This window comes from Heptranchias perlo, chromosome 28, assembly GCF_035084215.1.
Source record: "Heptranchias perlo isolate sHepPer1 chromosome 28, sHepPer1.hap1, whole genome shotgun sequence".
Taxonomy (NCBI): Eukaryota; Metazoa; Chordata; class Chondrichthyes; order Hexanchiformes; family Hexanchidae; genus Heptranchias; species Heptranchias perlo.
The window spans coordinates 17,834,784-17,858,307 of record NC_090352.1 but is presented as its reverse complement, the minus strand read 5'-3'; the positions used below and the strand labels follow the sequence as shown (position 1 = coordinate 17,858,307).

Genomic DNA, 23,524 nt, shown 5'->3' with positions numbered 1-23,524 from the left:
ATTACACAATTCTAGATCTAAAATAGCCTGTTCCCTAGTTGGTTCCTCGACATATGAAGTCTCTTAGTATTCCCCGCATTGTTTACGACATTTCCGCATTTCGTGTCATCTGCAAACTTTGAAATTATACCCTCTATACCCAAGTCCAGGTCATTAATATTTATCAAAAAGAGCAGTGGTCCTAATACTAACCCCTAGGGAACACCATTGTATACTTTCGTCCAGTCTGAAAAATACCAGTTCACCATTACTCTCTGCTTTCTGCCCCTAGCCAGTTTTGTATTTGTAATGCCACTGTCCCTTTAATCCCATAGGCTTTAATTTTGCTAACAAGTCTATTATGTGGTACTTTATCAAATGTCTTTTAAAAGTCCATATACACAACATCAATCGCACCACCCTCATCAACCTTCTCCGTTACTTCATCAAAGAACTCAATCAAGTTAATCAAACACGATTTTCCTTTAACAAATCCATGTTGACTTACATTTATTAGCCCACACTTTTCCAAGTGCCGATTAATTTTGGCCTGGATTATTGTCTCTAAAAGTTTCCCCACCACCAACGTTAGGCTGACTGGCCTGTAATTGCCGGTTTATCCCTCTCCCTTTTTTTGAATAGGGGTGTAGCATTTGCAATCCTCCAGTCCTCCGGCATCATCTGCGTATCTAAGGAGGATTGGAAGATTGTGGCCACAGCCTCCACAATTTCCACCCTTACTTCCCTCAGTAACCTAGGATGCATCCCATCTGGACCGGGTGACTTTTCTACTTGGAGTACTGCCAATCTTTTAAGTAGCTCCTCTTTATCTATTTTTATCCTATCCAATATTGCTCCTCCCTCCTGCTTTACTGCTACAATGGCAGCATCCTCTTCTCTATATGAAGACCTTAGATCTGCTTCTATATAATTAAACTGCTTGTAAATAAATCTAACTATTAGTTTTAGTATTTTCCACCTATTGAAGCAGACAGGAGGATGTGGTGGGTAGTCCATGTTGTTTCCAGTGCATTATACAATGGTAACGGAGCAATTGTTAGCCCTGTGTCATGTTCCATTCACATCATGAAAACGGTTACAGACCTCACTTCATAGGAGACACAGGTCTGCTGATAGAAACTGCCTTTTTACTGAGTAAAGTGTGTTGAGGGAAGGCCCAAATTGTAACAGTCACATCCAGTTAACATGATGATATGTTTCAACATGACCTATCTACAAAAGAACAGAATGCAATTTTTTCCTCGCTGCACATCGTATAGACTTCATTTATACAAATAATGTGTGATGAAACCGTTTTATTTTATCACAGGAAGGTGTTATTATCTACTCCTGGTAATTCCACGAGTTTTACCAAGTCAGTTGGGATGCACAGTGAGGTATCTTTTGTTGACAAAATGCCTCAGCTCAGAATTAGAAAAATTAGATCAATATTGCCCCATAACAATGCATCTGCTGTTGGCTGATCATGGAACAATGCTGCCAGTAACCAAGGAGAGATGGGCAAGCCAGACTGTTCAACTGTCCTAGCTAAATGAGGAAAGATGGTGCTGATTTGTAACAGCTGGGACACTAAGACAAAAATATCTATGATATAATGTATTAAAAATCTTACACTTTTGAAAGTGTGCACAGGGTAACACTTAACTTATGTGGCTGTTTTCAGTTACCCTTCTGAGCAATTTTCAATCAGAGTCAGATTTATTATAATTGGCCCCAAATTTATTCTAATCTGCCCATTTTTTTAAACTTATCCCTGATCGGTTGATTCTAACATGCGCTTGACACCTGATTGTCAGCCCTAGCTTCAACCTTTCCAAGAGCTGCAGCAAACCAGGTTATAGCAAACCGAGAACAATTGAACAGCCCCGAGCAGTAATGGACTACATATCTACACTTTTGTGAAACTGAGAACAGGCTGGTCAGTTGAGCTCATTATTTGATCTCATCTAAGAGTTCTATTGCTGCCCAATTCTGTGAAAACATTACCAAGACCTTGTAATGAAATTGGTAAACTGTATTAGCAGTTATTCTATTTTAGGACCGTCCAGTTAAAATAGTGCACTGGAGTTTCCTTCAAGTCCGTCAATCTCTTCCAAAGTTGCTTTTATGAAGTGGGTTTCAAGGTGTTTAGCAGACTAATATTACAGGCACAGCCCAGCAAACTAGTCAATGTCGATCAGCTTCTTACAAGTAGCTTTTGATCTATAGTAATTGAAATCTAGCAATTTATAACAGCCGATTATGTTCTCACTTTTAACTCAGTGAGGTCAGAAATCTTACATGAATAATGCTGAAAGCCACAAAGAAGGATTCCTTGTTTACCTTTTTAAGGCTGGCCTATTGAACTCCCCAAGTGTGATGTCAATTGGATTCTCTTGTGGCCTCATTACAATAGGCTGTGGGAAGTGTCATAGGTGCAATTGCCCCACACAGGCTTTTCGATGATGGGATGTGGGTTTAAATATAGCACAGTCTGTTTGTTAAAGTTCTAAGTGAAATAAATTTGGGCAGTTCCAGCCCAGTTCCTATTAGCCATGAGCCCGTAGCACAGTTGTAATGGTGCAGGAAGACTGGAAGCCAAAGAACGAGTTGCTTCACATTTTGCCTAAGCATGGAAGAAAGTTAAAACAATATGACATTTGAAAGAACTGGTCAGGATCTGAAATGTATCCATGCCAGAATAAAGTAAAAGCAAAATGCTGATTGCGTCCATTTAATTTGGCACCAATTAGAAAATCTCAGCCAGGGAGACGACAGGGTAGCTGGTAAATATTGCAAGAGCTCTTCTGAGATTGGGACCAAGGCACATTGTTGGGGTAGGGTAGATAGAGCTTTATTCTGCACCTACGTGTGTTATTGATGAATTTATTGCTTGGTGCCTGAAATGGGAAATGTTCCTTTTCCCAGTGTTAATATCTCTCACCTTCATTTATTTCCCAAAGGTTACTGAAGCAATAATCTACTCGTTAACATAACAACAGTTTAGAGATGTGTGATTGGCATAATATGATTCACATCAACCAAAATAGGAGCAGAATGCTGTTGTTTTTCATAACAATGTAGGGCTGTAAACAGCTAACAAAAGAAGGTTCCAGAAATGTATAAGACAAATCACCAGCTGCCGTTACCTACTCAGAAAATGACCCCTTTGTTCTCCTGCAGTTACCGGCCTAAATTAAACATTTCACCTGCTCAATAGAACTGTCAGAAATGGTTCATCTTTCCACATTAACAGGCTTCTCTATCTTCCTCCGCAGACCTCCAATCCCATTGATGTGGCAGGAAGGCCTGGAGCTGTCCCCCACACCCTGCTGCAGAAAGACCCCAGGGTAAATGTTGGCTGATTTCTATAAAAACTATCTCTTTTTAATCCATTTTTTATGAGTGCAATAACCTTGGGTAATCTGCTACTTTTTTTGTCTGCCATGTTGTCATGCTGCGTATTAAAACGGGTTTTAAATGCACAATGAAACCAGCAAACTGTCAGCGTCGGGGATGGAAATATTTACAGCAAGTGTTAATTGTACCAATTTGTTTTCTAACCCGCGGAGAGACCAGTCAGTAGTTACCACCCAATGTCTGCCCTCATGATAGACAGGTACTGGGGCAAATATTAGGGAATTTAAGGTCCCTGGCAAAGACACCAACATTATTCTCATGGAAATTGGACAATTAAATAACAATTTATTTCTGATGATCTGAAATACATGGCCTGGAAGGGTGGTGAAAGCAGATTCAGTTGTAACTTTCAAAAGGGAATTGGGTAAATACTTGAAGGGGAGAAAATTGCAGGGCTATGGGGAAAGAGCAGGGAAGTGGGACTAATTGGATAGCTCCGTCAAAGAGCCAGCGCAGTCACGATGGGTCTGTGCTGTAAGATTCTATGATTCTATAAGCATTTGAAAAGCAAGACTGTAAATGGGTATGAGCAAAGGGCATAGAAATGGAATTAGAATAGACAGCTCCAGTAGAAGATTCAGCACTGGCATAGGCACGATGAGCCGAATGGCTTTCTTCTGTGCTGTAATTGCTCTTCTTAGAGACTAAGATATGGTACAAAGATGCACATTGTGGGGAGGTCTACTACCGGCATCACTTGTAAGGTGAGGCCAGGTATCCACAATCCCCAACAGAACCCCCATATTGCTGATCAAAAATGGGCATGTTTAACCTGATTGCTGCGTACATCATAATAGATCGCTTTACAACAGTCTGCAGAATGCAATCAATATTACATCTTGGGCACAGACCTCATTATTATTCTGCATACGCATAACTTTTTTTTCATTTGAGATTTGCTAGGGACAGCAGGGCGGTTTAGAGTTTGGGAGGTGATTTATATAAACAAACGTTGGATTTATCTGATCCTACGTATGAATCTGATCTCCATTTCATCAACTAAATAAGGTATTTGTTCTTTTCCCAATTGACAGCAGTTCACTGTACTATTTAAGATTCAGTACTAATTGGCACTAATTATAGAATCTTGCTCAAAAAGTGCAGAAGGGCACATGGCGTGGGATTTGATAGTGCCGCACAATTAGAGGAGAGGCTGATCATCTGAGACTTGAATAATATTATTAGTGCAGCACGGGCCACTCGTAAATATCTGATGCATGGTATACCTAACAAAGCAGTGCTTGATGTTGGCAGAGGATAAAAGATTTTTGCAGTTGTTACATTTCATATTTTGTGAATTAAGCTGAGGTTGTGAAATGTAATGATTGTAAATGTATTTTAACCTGTACGTTGCAGTAGTTGTAGAACCACTACCTGCCCACTGGTGCCAATGCTGAGCTTTTAGAAGTCGTTTTTCAATGTTTAGTGATAAAGGAAATTTTGGCCTGTTAAATTGTTCACTTGTATTCCTGCACTCTTCGAATCAGCATGTAGCGGGTTAAACCAATATCACCCTTTCTCCAAGAAACGAAGGCAACATGAGGAAAAGCTTTTTTACGCAGTGAGTGGTTATGATCTGGAATGCACTGCCTGAAAGGGTGGTAGAGGCAGATTCAATCATGGCTTTTAAAAGGGAATTGGATAATTACTTGAAGGGAAAGGGCGGGGAGTTGGACTTGCTGGATTGCTCTTGCTGAGAGCTGGAATGGGCTCGATGGGCCGAATGGCCTCCTTCTGTGCTGTAACTATTCTATGATTCTAAACACATCAGTTCAGCATTTTCTTTATTGATTCATGGGATGTGGGCATTGCTGGCAAGGCCAGCATTTATTGCCCATCCCTAATTGCTCTTGAGAAGCTCCAAACATACTGGCTGCAGCATTCTTCATATATACACAAACTGATCAAACTGAGGACAGTAGCAGGCTCCAGGTGTCAATTAAGTGGAAGAGTTACATTCAATGTTCAGCATCTTAGGTCATTAATAGAGTTTGCCTTCATTCAGTATTCCTGAATGATTATTTCATTCAAGTAAATGATGAGAGGTGTATCAAATGCTGCCTTTGTCTTTGGATCAGTTCGGGGTGTTTGCAAACTCCCTGGTTACAGATCACGTGATAGACCTCCAAACTAATGATAATTGAGTTTGTTGCAAAGAGCTTTGATTGGCTGAGGCCCTCGAAGATTGACAGCTCAGTAGGCAGCGATCATCTTGCAAATTCATATTCGTGGCTTCTAACTCAGGAGAGAGAGCAGTCGGAGTGTGTGTGAACTTTGCAGTCAACAATGTGTGTTTTAAAGCCAGTATAGCTAAGAAGAGTTAGCCTAGGTTACAGTAAGTGGTGTTCTCTTTTAAGGACCTATGTTTAGCGAGAAAGCACGTTGTGTCTGTTGTTTTATATGTCGAGGAGTGTTGGGAAAATATAGCTCACGTTGTCAAACTTGTTCATCTTCCTTATGTAATAAATAAAACCACTTAATGGTTCAAGCCAGTGTCTCAATTTGGTAAGAGTCTTTACCCAGTCCACCATCCAGAGAGAAAGGACAATAATAAAGGGATTGATTATCCTAGTTGTTCATTCCTCCTTTATAAAATCAATTCAACTTAATGATAGATCATTATACAGGTCTGCATAGAACGTGAAAACTTTCAGACAATTTGATTTTATTGCAATATTTTGAATAGAAACACAGAAATAATAAGTACATCAGACAGCAGCCATGATTAAAGTGCAAAAATGAATATTTATCATTCCCCATTCGCCCGGAAACATACCTTTAAACAGGGGTTTGTAACTTTGTGAAGAAATACGGCAGGTTTGAATTTTTGATTTTTTTTTTTGTTTGGGGAACACATGTTCAGTCTAGAGAAAGGCAAATTTAGGACTGATGTCAGGAAATTGTTCTTCAAAAAAAATGATCAATACTTGGACTTCCTGAAAGGGAAATGGTGCAGAGAATTCCTGGAATCATTTTTTAAAAAAAAACAATTGGGATAGGGCGATTATAGAGTTTTGTATAAGCTGGGATAGGCCGAATTGCCTTCCTCATCTTGCGATGAAGCAAATTGGTATCAGCAGGCCTGCACTGGGGGGGAGGAAATCAATAAGGACCTTTAAAATCAGCTTTTATCGCTAATTTAAAAATCTGGGTTAGTGAAGATCAGTTTTTATTTTGAACATCAGTCACTAGTAGGCTCTTACTTAAAGGACAGTTATATGGGTGATATATCAGAAGCAGGTTGATGCATGAGGATTCATATCCCAATACAAATGCCTTCAGGAGGGGACGAATGAGGGAATAAAACTGGGAGAGAAAAAGATTTTCATGTACTTGCTAAATAATAAAAATGTCAGACTTAAAAACAAAAATGATCTGTTTTAAAATGTTTAACAATTATTCCAGCCTTTTGTTTCCAATACAAATCTGTCCCACTCTGGGAGAAGAAGAGTTTCCTGATTTTTTTTTAATTCATTCATGGGATGTGGGTGTCGCTGGCAAGGCCAACATTTATTGCCCATCCCCAATTGCCCTTGAGAAGGTGGTGGTGAGCCGCCTTCTTGAACCGCTGCAGTCCGTGTGATGAAGGTTCTCCCACAGTGCTGTTAGGTAGGGAGTTCCAGGATTTTGACCCAGTGACAATGAAGGAACGGCGATATATTTCCAAGTCAGGATGGTGTGTGACTAGGAGGGGAACATGCAGGTGGTGTTGTTCCCATGCGCCTGCTGCCCTTGTCCTTCGAGGTGGTAGAGGTCGCAGGTTTGGGAGGTGCTGCCGAAGAAGCCTTGGCGAGTTGCTGCAGTGCATCTCGATTATCAGTATCAAATATCAATTCTGAATTTGACTTTTATTTGAACCTTTGCACCCCTTGTCCTACTGTCACCATTTAATTTGAAGTAATGTTCTGGATTTACCCTATCCATTCTCTTCACTGTTTTGCACACCTCTGTGAGGCCTCCTTTTAGTGACGTTTAGCACAAGTTTCTCTCGCCTTTCCTCATAACTTAGTCCCTGATGCTGGGTCTCATCCTGCACTCAATTTTCTGTTCATGTCTCAAATTTGAGATTTATCAAAATGGGAATTTAAATGTATGTTGATCGACTAGATGGACAATAAAATATCAGATCTGTGTGTATGTAGTGATCGTTTAAAAACACCGCATTATTTGTCAGTGGTGTGTTTACCAGAAGGTGGTATTACTCCAAACCGTACTGAAGTAAAACAAAATGGGTTAAAAGAGCTCAGTAATCCTGTTCAATCACATCCTGATGCACAAAGGAATTAGGAGGAAAGGGGTCACACTTTTATAATTATTTGCTGCATTCAAAAGAAAGCTGATTTTATGGTAATATGCCTGAAGCGTTCTCTGTTCCTAAGATTATTAACAAAGAACAGAAGGTCAGACAATTGTAGAAAAACTTGCTGATTATTTTTTTTCTAATAATGTTTCATCTGAAAGTAAAATGTTAACATTTTAAATTACCGACTAACGAGGCAATAAAAATTGCAATTATTGTAATGATTTGACTGACAGGCGTGTAACCGAGCTGTCACTCTTTATTTGCAGTTGACAGATCCATTCAGGCCAATGCTGAGGGTAAGAATTCTTCCTCTGGAATTATAATCTGTCCGTCTGCTCCCTCTGGGATGGAAAGATAAGTGAATGATTAAGAAAATATATCTTATTAAAGCTTCAGTCCTCTCAAGCAAGACCCCTGTCGAACATTTAGATGGGCTGCGTAACTTCGTCCTGTGTCTTTGTTGTAAAGCTGCAGCAGATTTGGGAAAAGTGAATTATCTGGCTTCCCTAACGGCTCAGCTGATGAAACACAACATCCAACATGGAACTGAGCAACACGGAGCTGAAAGGTCCTGGGTTTGCACTGGGTTAGCTGATCTCAGCCAGGGTGACAACTGGGGCACTAGATTTGGTCTCGAAGGGGTAATACTAAGCATTATCTGGTAGCTCGCACTGGAGAGTGCACGTGTGGGCATCCAACGAATACAGAGTTCCGCTGGGCTGTGATTCCCCCGCCCCGCCCCGCCCCGCCCCGCCCCCAAGGTGGAACACCCCATGAACGCTGTCAAATAGCCTGTGGCACTCACTGTCAAGGCTCGCACATGGATAATGGCACTTGGATGAAATTTTGGCGAGTAAACAGCATACAAGCAGCTTCAGAAGAGGAATGTTGGAAGTTGGAGAGGGCAAAATAATTAGTTTGAAAATTATATTTGGACAACGCAAAATATTTTAAAATTTTGACAGAGTCTCACTCCCATGGCCTCTTTTTAGAAATCGAACCAATAAATCATTAGAGTTAACAATCTCGGGAGATTTGAATGTTGCTATTAGTATTCTGTGTTTGAATATTTTATGTAAATAGTGGTGAATCATAGTGCAAGAGAGATAAATTAAAGGGGCAGCATCTCTCTAAAAAGAATGATTGACATATTTTGTTTGGGAGGGACAAGCCCAGTATCATGGTGTCATAGCAGAGTAATAATAGATTTTATTATGATTTATGTTAAAACGTTCTGTGTTTTTAAACAAATCTGAAAAAGATTTATCAAATATTTTTAAGAAGAAGATGGTACCCCTTTAAATACTGCTGGAGGGGGAGGGAAAGGATTTCAAACCTGGATCACCACAGCCCATACTTGTGAGCAAACTGGGGAGTCTGACGAACAAGACTATCAGCAAGTAACAAATGGGAGGTAAAGTGGAGGTGGACAGTTAGAATGTGGGCTGCCTGGTTTTTGATCAAGTCAGATCAGTTGTCCGCTCTTCGAGTAAAGAGTTTATGGTCCTCGTAGCTGCAGAATTTTGTAACCTTTGCTGGAAGATGTTGCATGTATACACACAAATGTACAGTGAGTAGAGTGTTTTGGGCAGCAGCAGAAGAGATGCCTTTGTCAGTGTGCCCTTAAAATGTATTTTTGAACAATGGGATGACTTAGAGAGGAGTATGGAAGGTGTGTAAGAATACAGGCCTCACTGTGGGGGCCCGTGCCAAAATGTGTACAGGTTATGAATAGCTGGAGTCTACTGTAATGAATACTGAATATATAATCTTTAAATTTTGTGTTCTACAGAAGCCTGGCAAGTGGTGTGCCATGCATGTCCACATAGCGTGGCAGATATACCACCATCAGCAGAAAGTCAAGGTCAGTCTCTGTTCAAGATTTTGTGAATGTTGTATTTGCACTCCCTAATGGTTGCTGCTTTAAATATTCATGTGTTCATTACAATTGCTGTTGGGGTGGGAGTTACAAGGGCCAACCTAATCAAGTGGTGATGGTATGAAGCATGCAAGTGATGCATTGGAGAGGGTGTTACAAAGACCAACCTAATTAAGAGGTTTAGATGATATAATCCATGCAAGTCAAGTGACTTATAAAATCAGCTGAACTCTAAATGAGTTTCCTACAGCAACTTCACTGCCTGGCGCCTCGTTTTATGTCATTTCTGCTTTGTATGAATTTCCTTGTTCTCATGTTCATCAGTTGTCTGCAGGGTTTAGTACCACTTTCCCAGTGTGTTTCAGAGCCTAGTTCCAGTGGTGAATGACATTTGGTGGGGGCAGTATTCCAGGTTATAATTTGTGGCACGTTATAGGGAGGTTCCGAACATCCTGTGTTATACTTGTCACATTATCAGCATTTGATTTTTTCTTTCACACAGCTCCCTGAACTTTTTGTCACGCATCACTGTATTCCATCAAATTCTTCATCATTTCACTTCCACGTTCTGCAGCTGAACATCTCGGGGATCAAATCCAGCCCAGACTGACGGATTGAAAGTCTCTTTTGCCTGCTAGCTGTGAAGGTCCTAAGTGAAATGAGTTTGGGCAGAATCAGTCCAGTTCAAGAGCTTACAGCAGGAACTGCCCCATATTGGCACTAAACTGATTCCTCACTCAGAGAGGTTCGAGAATCATTAATGTGGGAAATCACACTATTGAAGTAAGCTGTCCTCTGCCATGGTTCAGGCACATTATAGGACAGAGTAGAGGGAGCTTTATTCTTCATTTTACCATGCCTTTGGATAGTGTCTATAATGGAGAGAGCTCTATTCCACAGCACTGATGCTCGTAAACAAAACAAAAAACATCACCAAAGGATAAAAATAAAATGTAACAGCTTATCCCCTGTTCTTTTTTAGTTTCATGTGGTGCAGCCAACTCCTGATCCCAGTGCAGGACTGCAGTGCTCAGTCCACATTCCATTCACTCCTGTTAGTCCACATTCCATTCACTCCTGTTAGTCTACATCCCATTCACTCCTGTTAGTCCAAAGCCCGGGTGCCTGAGTCCCATCTTCATATTGGTTTTGAAATCTCCACCCCTGGAGAACGCGACTTATCTAAAATCAATGAGTTATGTGTAACTTTCACAATGACACACATTTCAACTATGAATTTTACAGCTCCCGATTGAAGTCCATTTTGATGCTCCGCATGCTAAATCCAATTAACCCCTCTGGCACATTCTATGTCACGACTCAGTTATACATCAGTGCAAAATAAAGTAAACGTGCTGTCTGATTTCTGTCCGCACTGAGTTGCAGAAGGAATATTTAAGAGGGTCAAGGTACAATGATTGGTCAGTTAACTACCTCTCTTGGCACTTTCTAGAAATCTCAGTCCACTTGTAGCCTTGATGTTGAATTTTTCTTTGTAAATTGTTTGTCAGGACTTTGCTGTATTGAGAATTATGAATTTCCAGCGGCCTCAACAATTGCGACAAGAGTTTCGGCCAGGACCGAGGACCATGTCTGCTGTAACTGGATCTTTGTGGCTGTAACAGGGTTCGACAGCAGACATTCAAAGGTTCATAAACACCCAGGGCTGGTTCTACTCAGCACTCATCTGTCTTCAGTTAGTTCCAGTGGGATGCAGGAATTTAAGAGGTCCAAGTACCACCTGGGGTTGTGCCCCTGGATGTTACAAAAGATTTCCTGGTCGACTATTGTTAGAACACATGTCAGGCAAAGTCATTGTCCTTGAGCTGAGGGGCCTGGTTTGCTGGTTATTGGTCTGTCAGGAGTAAATTTGTTTGGAAATGGTCCAATTGTGTGCACGGTATTATTAGCGGTGGAGATCCAAAGGTTGGAAAATGATTCAGACTCTGAGAGAATTGTACAGGGGGGCGGATTTCCATAGTGGTGGGGGGGGTTCTCCAGCTCATCCATTGCAACTTTGGCAGAAGAGCCGCGGAAAAACCACGGAGAAACGACATGAGTGACGTTTAAGCCGTTTTTCTGGTGTTTCCGCATCACTTCTGCCGATGTTGCAGTGGAGGAGTGGGAGACCCCCGCAGACACCGACCCCCGCAGACACAGACCCCCGCAGACACAGACCCCCGCAGACACAGACCCCCGCAGACACCGACCCCCGCAGACACCGACCCCCGCAGACACCGACCCCCGCAGACACCGACCCCCGCAGACACCGACCCCCGCAGACACCGACCCCCGCAGACACCGACCCCCGCAGACACCGACCCCCGCAGACACCGACCCCCGCAGACACCGACCCCCGCAGACACCGACCCCCGCAGACACCGACCCCCGCAGACACCGACCCCCGCAGACACCGACCCCCGCAGACACCGACCCCCGCAGACACCGACCCCCGCAGACACCGACCCCCGCAGACACCGACCCCCGCAGACACCGACCCCCGCAGACACCGACCCCCGCAGACACCGACCCCCGCAGACACCGACCCCCGCAGACACCGACCCCCGCAGACACCGACCCCCGCAGACACCGACCCCCGCAGACACCGACCCCCGCAGACACCGACCCCCGCAGACACCGACCCCCGCAGACACCGACCCCCGCAGACACCGACCCCCGCAGACACCGACCCCCGCAGACACCGACCCCCGCAGACACCGACCCCCGCAGACACCGACCCCCGCAGACACCGACCCCCGCAGACACCGACCCCCGCAGACACCGACCCCCGCAGACACCGACCCCCGCAGACACCGACCCCCGCAGACACCGACCCCCGCAGACACCGACCCCCGCAGACACCGACCCCCGCAGACACCGACCCCCGCAGACACCGACCCCCGCAGACACCGACCCCCGCAGACACCGACCCCCGCAGACACCGACCCCCGCAGACACCGACCCCCGCAGACACCGACCCCCGCAGACACCGACCCCCGCAGACACCGACCCCCGCAGACACCGACCCCCGCAGACACCGACCCCCGCAGACACCGACCCCCGCAGACACCGACCCCCGCAGACACCGACCCCCGCAGACACCGACCCCCGCAGACACCGACCCCCGCAGACACCGACCCCCGCAGACACCGACCCCCGCAGACACCGACCCCCGCAGACACCGACCCCCGCAGACACCGACCCCCGCAGACACCGACCCCCGCAGACACAGACCCCCGCAGACACAGACCCTCACAGTCTACTTCCGATAATTCAGTGTTCTGTACTTAAAACAAAATAATTATTCATTAATTTGAATTAAGCAATGTAAATAACAAGAGTGGGAATTTATTGCTCATCAATTGAGCAACTTTGAACTAAGAGTGGACTGTGAATGCATGTGTCAGCACTCATTAAATTATGTGCATTTGTGTGTCAAATAAGTCGGCATTCTTTTAATTGTGTGTGTCAATGTGTGAGCCAGCATTCATTCAAATTGTATTTGCCACACTTCCCACTGACGTTGACTCTGTAGATGGGGAAGCTTTTTAAAGGGGAAAATGAATGAGATGGAGAGAAATGTAAATTTTACAGGCTGTTTTGTTTTTGCCTCTTGCAGCAACAGATGCAGTCTGATCCACACAAACTAGACTTTGGCCTGAAACCCGAGTTCTTGAGCAGGCCACCTGGTCCCAGCATGTTTGGAGCTATCCACCACCCCCATGAGCTGGCTCGCCCAGCAACCCTCTTCTCCACCGCTGGTAAGGAATAGCATTTAAGAGCATGGTTGTCCCCTCAGGAGTCATAGAATGCCGGTATCTGCTCTATCTGTATGCCCAGCAAGTCAAACTCATGAATAGTTCCCCGTGACGGCAATATATTCTGTTGTTATCTGTACAAATACCAGTATCCACTGGATGGCACTGTTCACATTCAGCATTGAATACATTGCCCTGTGTTCCCAACTGCATTTCCCTATTAGACAATCTGCTTCTGCGCAGAGGAAAGCAGCAAAGCAGATTTAGTCAGTGCTTGCAGGTGAGAAGAGACCATGCTTCTAAGAATTCCATATGTTTTTAAAATAAATTGTTATGTTTTAAACTATTCACTTTCAGCAGAGCACATGTTAATAGACTTGAATGGTCAGAATGTATACTTAAATTATAAATTGAGTTCAGTAAACAGTAGGTTCTTTAGGAGAAATATTTCTATTACATTACAACAGTGACTACACTTCAAAAGTGCTTCATTGACTGCAAAACCCTGAGGTCGTGAAAGGCGCTATATAAATGCAAGTTCTTTCTTTTCTATTTGAAAGAAACAGCGCTTTTAATCATGACGATTCTTTTCCTGTCGACTTGGCTTCCTCTCCTCTGGAATTTTCTGGTACTTTCATGGCTTTTCTGTGCGCACATGTAAGGCTAAATGCACCGCCGTATGGGAAGAAAGAAAGGTTAATCTTTTAGTAGATAGTTTAGGAAAGGAAAATCCCAAGGTTTTGTTGGAGCAAAACCTTGAAGCACAAGCAAAATGATTTTATCATCATGTTTTGTAAACATGTCCTCACGGACAGCTTCACACACTTGACAAGTTCATCCGTGGCCATAACTCACCAAAATCACTCCCAGTCCTGGTGTGTGTGGCTATGGTTCTCTTCCAATACATATGTTTAATATATTAAAAATCTTACATCTGTACACACTGTCAATTTTTTCCACTATAAATTTCTAGGTCCACATTTATAATGGAAACTGCCTTCATAAACTTGTCACACTGTATTTACACCCTCCCCACATCGGAAGCTCTGTGGCCCCACCATTGGTGGGAGGATATAACTGCAGTCTGACATGTTTATGCAGACAGTGTCCATTATAAGTGTAGACATAGGAATGTACAATAGAAATATAGGTAATAATAAGGACCGAATGTATTAATTTAAAATAGGGACTTAATTACACCTGCATGTCCTGATTGAATTATACACCACCCTCTAGTACTATACTTGTTCTTCACTCCCTGTGCACAATGCCACTGGAGATATATATTATATATAATCATTGTATGTATAGAACATGTGTACATATAAGTATATATATAAAAAGTGAGTGGCCACGACAGTCTAATGGTAGCTATGAATGGCACTGTGAGGGTCACATTATGTGATTCGGTAAAGTACACTGAGCTCAGCTAAGGTTACTGTGATGACCCCACTGTACTGACCCTGTATTCTCCCTTCCTTGAACTTAGGAAAATGTCAATGTCCGCAATTCTCCTGCAGTTCTCCAATACATTTAAGAACCAGAAAGGGAATACACCTTTCCCAAGCTCTCGAATCCAGCAGAGATTCCCACTGGCAATGAGGAGCATTTGAACTGCACCACATTGATCCTTCTGGATGGCTCTGGATTCGAATATAGATTAAATAAAGAAACATCCCTGATGACAAGCTGGACAAATAACTATCCTCAAGTCTCGGACCACTGAATCCAGCCCATGGAATCGATACACCCCCACTGTGCCGACACTGAGTGCCGACCCCTCCCCACAGTGAGCATAGGTCGATCTCGGGTCCATCCCGTGATTAATCTCAGCACCTGAACCATACATAATAACGTCCCTGCCATCACTTGCTAACAGAGCAGCTTGCTTAATATCAGCAAAGCAGTCCCAACCCTCCACAAACACCACACCGTCTGTGCGTATAATTCCCCCTTTACCCCAATGAACAGCAATTCCCAGTCAGAGTGGCATTTCACATTCAAATACCCACCTCCAATGAGATCCATTTCCCAATGGTATTCCACAGAGCAGCATTTTCAGTTTCCCAACCTGGCCACATTTAGACCCTTATCTCATCTCCCACCTTTCTCTCTACCCCCGCCCCCAATCTCCATCTCTGCCCTCCCCTGCCCGCCTTCTCCCCTCCACTCATATCCCCCCTCCCACCCCTCCCCTCACTGTATTTCTCTGTCTGCCTCTTATAGCTGATTTGTCTCTCCCTTTAAAGATCAAAGGCTTTTTTAAGTTAAATTATTTTTAATAGATTAGACCAGCAGCCAGATGATTTCTCGAACTATTTCCTTACAGAAGGTAGCCTTCTCTGATAACCTGTGATACAGTGTGTTAAGTCCACATGACACCATCTTTCTATTCTTTTCCCAAAGGTAGGGGAGTCTATAACGAGGGGACATAGATTTAAGGTGAGAGGGGAGAGATACAAAAGGGTCCAGAGGGGCAATTTTTTCACTCAAAGGGTGGTGAGTGTCTGGAACGAGCTGCCAGAGGCAGTAGTAGAGGCGGGTACAATTTTGTCTTTTAAAAAGCATTTGGACAGTTACATGGGTAAGATGGGTATAGAGGGATATGGGCCAAGTGCAGGCAATTGGGACTAGCTTAGTGGTATAAACTGGGCGACATGGACATGTTGGGCCGAAGGGCCTGTTTCCATGTTGTAAACTTCTATGATTCTAAGAGGCAACTAATTAAAAAGTGCTTTACTTCACAAAATAGTTTTGCAAACCAAATGCAGAATTATACAAATCAGTTTGAAAGATTTAGTGCAAATGCTTCCCTCGTAACTTCACGGAAAATTAACTTTACTGTTTGTTTTCAGGCACCACGCATCCAACTGGAAATCCCTTCGGACCTCCGGCTCATCACAACAGCTTCCTGGGTCCAGCTGCTCATTTAGGTAATGACGGTCTGGCCAGTCTGTGGGGAACACTTGGGTAATCAATTCACTGACTGAAGCAATTGCCGACAACTTAGCATATGAAGTACAGTCTACTCCACCTAAGTGTACATATGGAAAGAAAAGTCCAAATTTGGTGCTGTTATACGGGACCTTGTTGACTGTATAATAATAATTCAGCGCTTAATGGCACAGTTCAGTGTAAATCTCTGCTCTGATTTAAATACATTAATCCTTGAATTGCCTATCATTGGAAAAATCAACCACTGAGCTATTTAAGCTGCCTTAAACTGTAATGCCATTGCAAATATAAAATGGCATTTAAAACATAATCTCTTTTGGTGCTGCAGTGGACTTCAGACCTCTTTTACGAGTACACACTCCCGATAAGATTTATAAATCATTGTATAAAATTGGTTGTACATTCACCGAGTGCACCATGCCAGTGATTCCATCAGTTTGGTGCGTTCATATTTTCACTGGGAAAAAGTCATGGCGTGGCAAGGTGAAATAATGGGATTAAGAATTCAATGATTCTTATTATGGGCTGCAGTGCCGTGGATTGTCAGGTGGTGGCGCTGTTGAGAGCATTGAGTTCTACAAACTCAGCAGTGCCACCACTTGGTGTCTGTTGGTACTTCAACTGGTAACAGCCATTTCAAAAAAGAACATTTCAAAGGGATGGAAAAGTCCAAGGAGGGACGCTTTTTGGCTCAAAGTATTCCCTCTTTCTACATTAGAAAGTAATATTTTGACATGAAATTTCCCTGACATTTTTAGAAAAATTGTTGCCGGAATAGAGAGCCTGAAGTAGGTTCTCCCTCCCAGCTGGGCTGCTCCAATGACATTAATTACAGGGAACGTCCCCCTGCATCTCAGAGTGGGGACATTCCAACCGGCATGGGGTGCAATTTCAAGCAAGCCTGAGACGTGCTCTGAAACTCTGAGCTCAGAAAACACGTCAGAGTAGGGTTGCCAACTCTGGCTGGTTGTAATCCTGGAGGTTTCATCACATGATCTCCTCCCTCCAATCGACCCATCCCGCACTCTGATCGACCCATCCCGCACTCCGATCGACCCATCCCGATCGACCCATCCCTCACTCCGATCGACCCATCCCTCACTCCGATCGACCCATCCCTCACTCCGATCGACCCATCCCTCACTCCGATCGACCCATCCCTCACTCCGATCGACCCATCCCTCACTCCGATCGACCCATCCCTCACTCCGATCGACCCATCCCTCACTCCGATCGACCCATCCCGCACTCCGATCGACCCATCCCTCACTCCGATCGACCCATCCCGCACTCCGATCGACCCATCCCGATCGACCCATCCCGCACTCCGATCGACCCATCCCGATCGACCCATCCCACACTCCGATCGACCCATCCCGCACTCCGATCGACCCATCCCGCACTCCGATCGACCCATCCCGCACTCCGATCGACCCATCCCGCACTCCGATCAACCCATCCCTCACTCCGATCGACCCATCCCGATCGACCCATCCCGCACTCCGATCGACCCATCCCGCACTCCGATCGACCCATCCCGCACTCCGATCGACCCATCCCTCACTCCGATCGACCCATCCCTCACTCCGATCGACCCATCCCGCACTCCGATCGACCCATCCCGATCGACCCATCCCGCACTCCGATCGACCCATCCCACACTCCGATCGACCCATCCCGATCGACCCATCCCGCACTCCGATCGACCCATCCCGATCGACCCATCCCACACTCCGATCGACCCATCCCTCACTCCGATCGACCCATCCCTCACTCCGATCGACCCATCCCTCACTCCGATCGACCCATCCCTCACTCCGATCGACCCATCCCTCACTCCGATCGACCCATCCCGCACTCCGATCGACCCATCCCGATCGACCCATCCCGCACTCCGATCGACCCATCCCGATCGACCCATCCCACACTCCGATCGACCCATCCCGATCGACCCATCCCACACTCCGATCGACCCATCCCTCACTCCGATCGACCCATCCCGCACTCCGATCGACCCATCCCGATCGACCCATCCCGATCGACCCATCCCACACTCCGATCGACCCATCCCACATTCTGATCGACCCATCCCGATCAACCCATCCCACACTCCGATCGACCCATCCCGCACTCCGATCGACCCATCCCGCACTCCGATCGACCCATCCCGCACTCCGATCGACCCATCCCGCACTCCGATCGACCCATCCCGATCGACCCATCCCGCACTCCGATCGACCCATCCCGCACTCCGATCGACCCATCCCGCACTCCGATCGACCCATCCCGCACTCCGATCGACCCATCCCGCACTCCGATCGACCCATCCCGCACTCCGATCGACCCATCCCGATCGACCCATCCCGCACTCCGATCGACCCATCCCGATCGACCCATCCCGCACTCCGATCGACCCATCCCGATCGACCCATCCCGCACTCCGATCGACCCATCCCGCACTCCGATCGACCCATCCCGCACTCCGATCGACCCATCCCGCACTCCGATCGACCCATCCCGCACTCCGATCGACCCATCCCGATTGACCCATCCCTCACTCCATTCTCACTGCACAACGTCTTCCCACGTCAACTGGAAAGCGAGCAGACTCTTTGTCACCCGATTGGATGATTCTTGACCATCAGTCGAAGATTTCTTTTCCAACTCCAGACATTTTTATAACTAATAAACGAAAGTGTTGAAAGAAAATTATTTTTTTTAAATGCCCCTATGATTTTTCGCCTGGGTTGCTCCCAGCAGTGTCCTGGAGATTAATCTTCACTTCCTGGAGACTCCAGGACAATCCAGGAGGGTTGGCAACCCTACATCAGAGCTGGGACATGTGCAGGGTTATAAGTCTCTGGGAGACTCTCAGGCCAGTTTGAAGTTGCATCTCCCACAGTTTGCAGTGGGGAGCTGCTCCAGCCCAGGAGGAGGGGACACTGTACTTGAGATTCTCCATGGCAGCAAGAAAATTAATATTTTCACAAATTTAAGGTGAGTTAATCATTTCCTTCTATAAAAAGAGAGTGCCTTGAATAAGTCATTCACTTTCACTGACTGTGGCAGTACCGCTGAGATGCCTGTGGTGGCACTGCTGAGCTTGTAGAAGTTATTTCAAAGCAGCACCACCACCGGGGTCTCATTCAACCTAACCAGCGGTCTTTAAAGGCTATCTCCAGGCCCTCATGTTTAGTGCCGTTCCTCACTGCACGTGCACTGCAGCTTTGCAGCTTGTTGAATTAGAGGCAGGTCTAGGCTAGACATTTTTCTTTTCAAGTTTCATTACAAGTATATGTAATTTGTGTTTTTTAAGTATTGTTTTGGTGAGAAGCGCACAGAAACATTGGTTCTGTAGCTGTTTTTTAAAATTCCTATCAAAATGCATTTGTGGAATTTCATAGGAGGCGTAAATATAACTTTATTTTAAAACAAGTGTCTACATAAATCCTATAAACTGATTTACAGGTGTAAAATGGGCACCAAAGCGTCCAATATGGTGGGTGGCATGCGCGCACGTTCCGAGCCGGAAGTCCACTTCCCGCCGTATTAATATAGGCATCAAAAGAGGGGTTGGGCCCTTTCCATATGCAAATAAGGGGGCTAACGCTTGTTTGATGCCTGCTTGACCAAATTGGTTTGCCCTGAACCCAGCCGACACAGCATTGAAGAAAACCAGGCCTACATTCAGCCTAACCAGCGGTCTCTAAAGGCTATCTCTAGGCCCTCCTGTTTAGTGCAATTCCTCACTGCATGTGCGTTGTAGCTTTGCAGACCACTTGCTTGATGAATCAGAGGCAGGGAAGTTGGCAGGTCTAGGCTAGACATTTTTCTTTTCAAGTTTCATTACAAGTATATATAATTTGCGTTATTTAAGTAGTGTTTTGGTGAGACGCGCACAGCAACATTGGTGAGCCGCTAGTTGACATCACAAACATTACTAGTCTGCAAATCTCAATTTTTAATTTGGAAATGAATTGAACTGTGTTGAAAACGAGTCAAGTTCTCAGCTTGGAAAGGAGGTTTCTGACAGATGATCTTGTGGAGATACATCAGATTGTCAAGGGAATGGAAAATGTAAACCCAGAATATTTCGTGAAATTAAATGGTGGGGGAAGAACAAGTGGACACAGGTCCAAACAAGTAATGGGTAATGTGAGGACTGATATCAGGAAATTTTTCTTCACACAAATAGTGACGGAGTAGAATAAACTTCCAGATAAAGTAATGAAGGAAAAGAATCCTGGAATAATTTAAGGGGCAGGACTTTAGGATGCGGCTGGATGGATGAATTAAGATGGACCAAGTGGCTTTCCTTATCAGTAATTATCTTGTGTTCCTGTGTAGTTGTTTATAGGTTACAGGGTGTGCATCAGTAGAATGCCCAATTTATTCCAATAGATGTACTAATGCTCTGCTTCAGTGATGGACAAATCTGTACAAGTGTTAGCAAAAGAAGAATGAATGAGTTGATTACTAATGAGAGTAATAATTGAGTAAGAGAGCTGGATAACCTGATTTGTTGGGAATATAATCTTTCAGAAGACAGGAGATATGCAGGAAAAACTTGTGCAACCGTCCATTATAGTGAGGTGCCAGCCTGATTTTGGCCATGTGTACAAGGGAGACCCCAAGAAGGAGCTTGGCATTTCCTGCTCAGAGGGATGGTGAATGGGAAAGTCACCCCTGGCAGCTCACTTGCTCTTTCTCGAGGCTGGCTCAGAAGTGGAATTCTCTGGCCAGAGTCAGAGACTCGGTACATCCTCTTAGCTGATGAAAACGTGTAACATGGCTGAACCCTAAAGAGAAGGAGGAAAGAGAGGGCTTTAATAAGGGGGGAATGACAACGTGCAGAAAGGAAATGAAGCAGGTGGACTGGAAATATGTCTTGCGGTTGAGGATTAAACCCTATTTTCACCGTACTCATGTAAAGTGAATTTAAGGCTGTAAACAAGCCTCAGAGCACTGATCCATTAAGGAGAGCAGAACTGAACCCAGGTCATTGTATAGCTTGCAATGGATGGCCAGGTGTGGGTTCTGAAAATTGTGACTGCTAATAGTCTGTGGATGACATGGTGGTACAGAATATTGGGGTTCAAATATTCTGTCACTCAGTGGCAGGATGTGGGCTTTGATTTCCCACATGATGATTTGCCAATTTCAGATATCTTTTCAGGGACGTGCCAAGGAGAGGCCAGGAATTTCCTCTCTGGAAGAACAGAAAAATCACAGGGAGACCATCCCAGGCTGCTCTTTGACTAACTTAGTATAGAGCAGCATAGCAGAGGCCAAGGAGTGGGTCTCCAGGATTTCCTGTTGGTCTGAGATATGGAGAAATTCCAAATACAAGTGGAGAAAATAACAGCCTAATAAAATGTGTATGGAAAGGAACTGTCCGTACCTTCGTCAGACTGAAATGAATCATTCAAATTTAATGCTGGATTAGGAGGCCACCTGTGTTCGCAGAGGGTATCAGAAGTTAGTCATCACACAGTACATTGGCTTCTAGGAGGGTGTAAGTGATTTTATAGGGTGTAAAAGATCCCATGGTTCTTTTCAAAGAAGAGCAGGGCGTTCTCCCACTGTCCTGGCCAATATTCTTTCCTCAACCATCATCACGAAGAATGGATTATCTGGTCATTAATTTCATTTATTGTTTGTGGGATCTAGCTGTGTGCAACTTGGCTGCTGCGTTTCATTACATAACAACCGTGACCACACTTTAAAAGTAATGTATTAGTTGTGAAGTGGTTTCGGATGTCCTCAGGACAAAAAGGGGGGAAATTTTAAGTACCGGCGGAAACAGGCGCAAAGGTCCGCTCCCCCTGCCTGGACGTGCCGACGTGAGGCCCGTGCCATTTTGAGACCTGGGCCTCATTAGCATCCTACCAGCGGGCTGTGGGCACCAAGTGGGCACATTGCTGCAGATTCCCACTTCTGGGAGGGTGGGAAATCGGACGTCCTCCTGCTGAGCCAGGCCATGTCTGGGGGGAGGGGGGTTTCTCTAATAGGTCGGCAGCAGGCTGGAGTTTCTTTTTCGGGGGTTGAGGGGGTAACCCAGGTGGAGCAAGAGTGCTCCTCCTCGTCCCACCAGAAAAGATGACAAGTTTCCTGGGCCATTTTGTGAGCGGCCTCCGGCAGTCACTTTAAAGGTATTTAAGCAGTGTCCTGTCTGTTCGAGGCGGGCGGCCTGATCGTCCATTTATAGACTCGCCTGAAAATTGCATCAAGAGGGTCTTGGGTGTTAATGGGGCAGCTGAGGGGGCTCTCCTCCTCTGCCCTGCGCCCCTCCGCACCCAGATTTTCAAGTGAGAAGTTAAAAATCACCCCCAAAAATTGCTGTATAATGCAAGTCTATCTTAGATATAGTTTGTAGGGCACATGCTAACCTGTTTGATAGAAGAAATAAAGTGAATCTGAAATCAGAGCTGAGCTGCATTTTAAAGATTTAATCGAAATGAATCAAATCATAACCATGGCTGTATGATCCAGTCCAGTCCAGCTCACATGTTTGAAGCCCCAAAAAAGGCACCATTGTGTAAATGATACTGTGCATATCCAACTGCACTCTTGGGAGAAAGAAATTCAACGTTGTGTAGTTCCAGAGCGGTGCGTCTGTATAACTCCTCAGTCTTGTGTAGTTGTGCTTTTCTCACCCTGCTTATAATGTTTCTCTCCACCCTGCTCCGTACATCAGTCCCCAGACCAGACGAGACACTGGGAAACTACTCCAGAATCTTAACTGAGAGCGTTTGCGACAGCCCTCGGAGTCACTGGGGCAGTATCTCAGGTTTACTTGCCTTCAGTATTACCCGTTTCCGTGGGGATATAACGGGCCTCTCCCCTGATACAGTACAGTCAGGGTCAGCAGTTTATCAGGTGTGGATTCGTGAGTTGGGATCCCATGGGCCAGCTCATTGAGGGCCAGCTCACACCACTGCTCCTCCTCGGACTCAGCAGGATGAATTTCCTGGTAATTTACACTGGTGGCGGCGGGTGGGGCAGAAATCCGAGCAGAAACTACGCTCACCCATAACACACCCCGTGGTAACGTCCAGTTAGTTGGGACTTAGGGGTAGGAAACAGACAGGAGCTTAATTTAAATATAACTGAATTTAAATGTGCCGTGATGACAGAATATGCAATTTCCCATGTTCACCATGGGAATGCCTTCATCATACCAATATAAAACATGTATGTGTTGCTAGGTTCTGTCCTGAAAGTAATAAA

The 23,524-nt window shown here is 45.1% G+C and overlaps 1 protein-coding gene across 4 annotated transcripts in view; it reads left to right on the top strand.

Moving 5' to 3' along the window:
• Positions 1-23,524, top strand: part of auts2a (activator of transcription and developmental regulator AUTS2 a) — a 986,792-nt gene that overhangs the window by 944,845 nt on the left and 18,423 nt on the right. For all 4 annotated transcript variants that reach the window (XM_068008151.1, XM_068008150.1, XM_068008149.1 and 1 more), the window contains exons 12-16: positions 3,258-3,329; positions 7,969-7,998; positions 9,495-9,566; positions 13,201-13,342; positions 16,195-16,272. In XM_068008151.1, the coding sequence (XP_067864252.1) occupies positions 3,258-3,329; positions 7,969-7,998; positions 9,495-9,566; positions 13,201-13,342; positions 16,195-16,272 (394 nt within the window). The remainder of the gene's footprint in view (positions 1-3,257; positions 3,330-7,968; positions 7,999-9,494; positions 9,567-13,200; positions 13,343-16,194; positions 16,273-23,524) is intronic.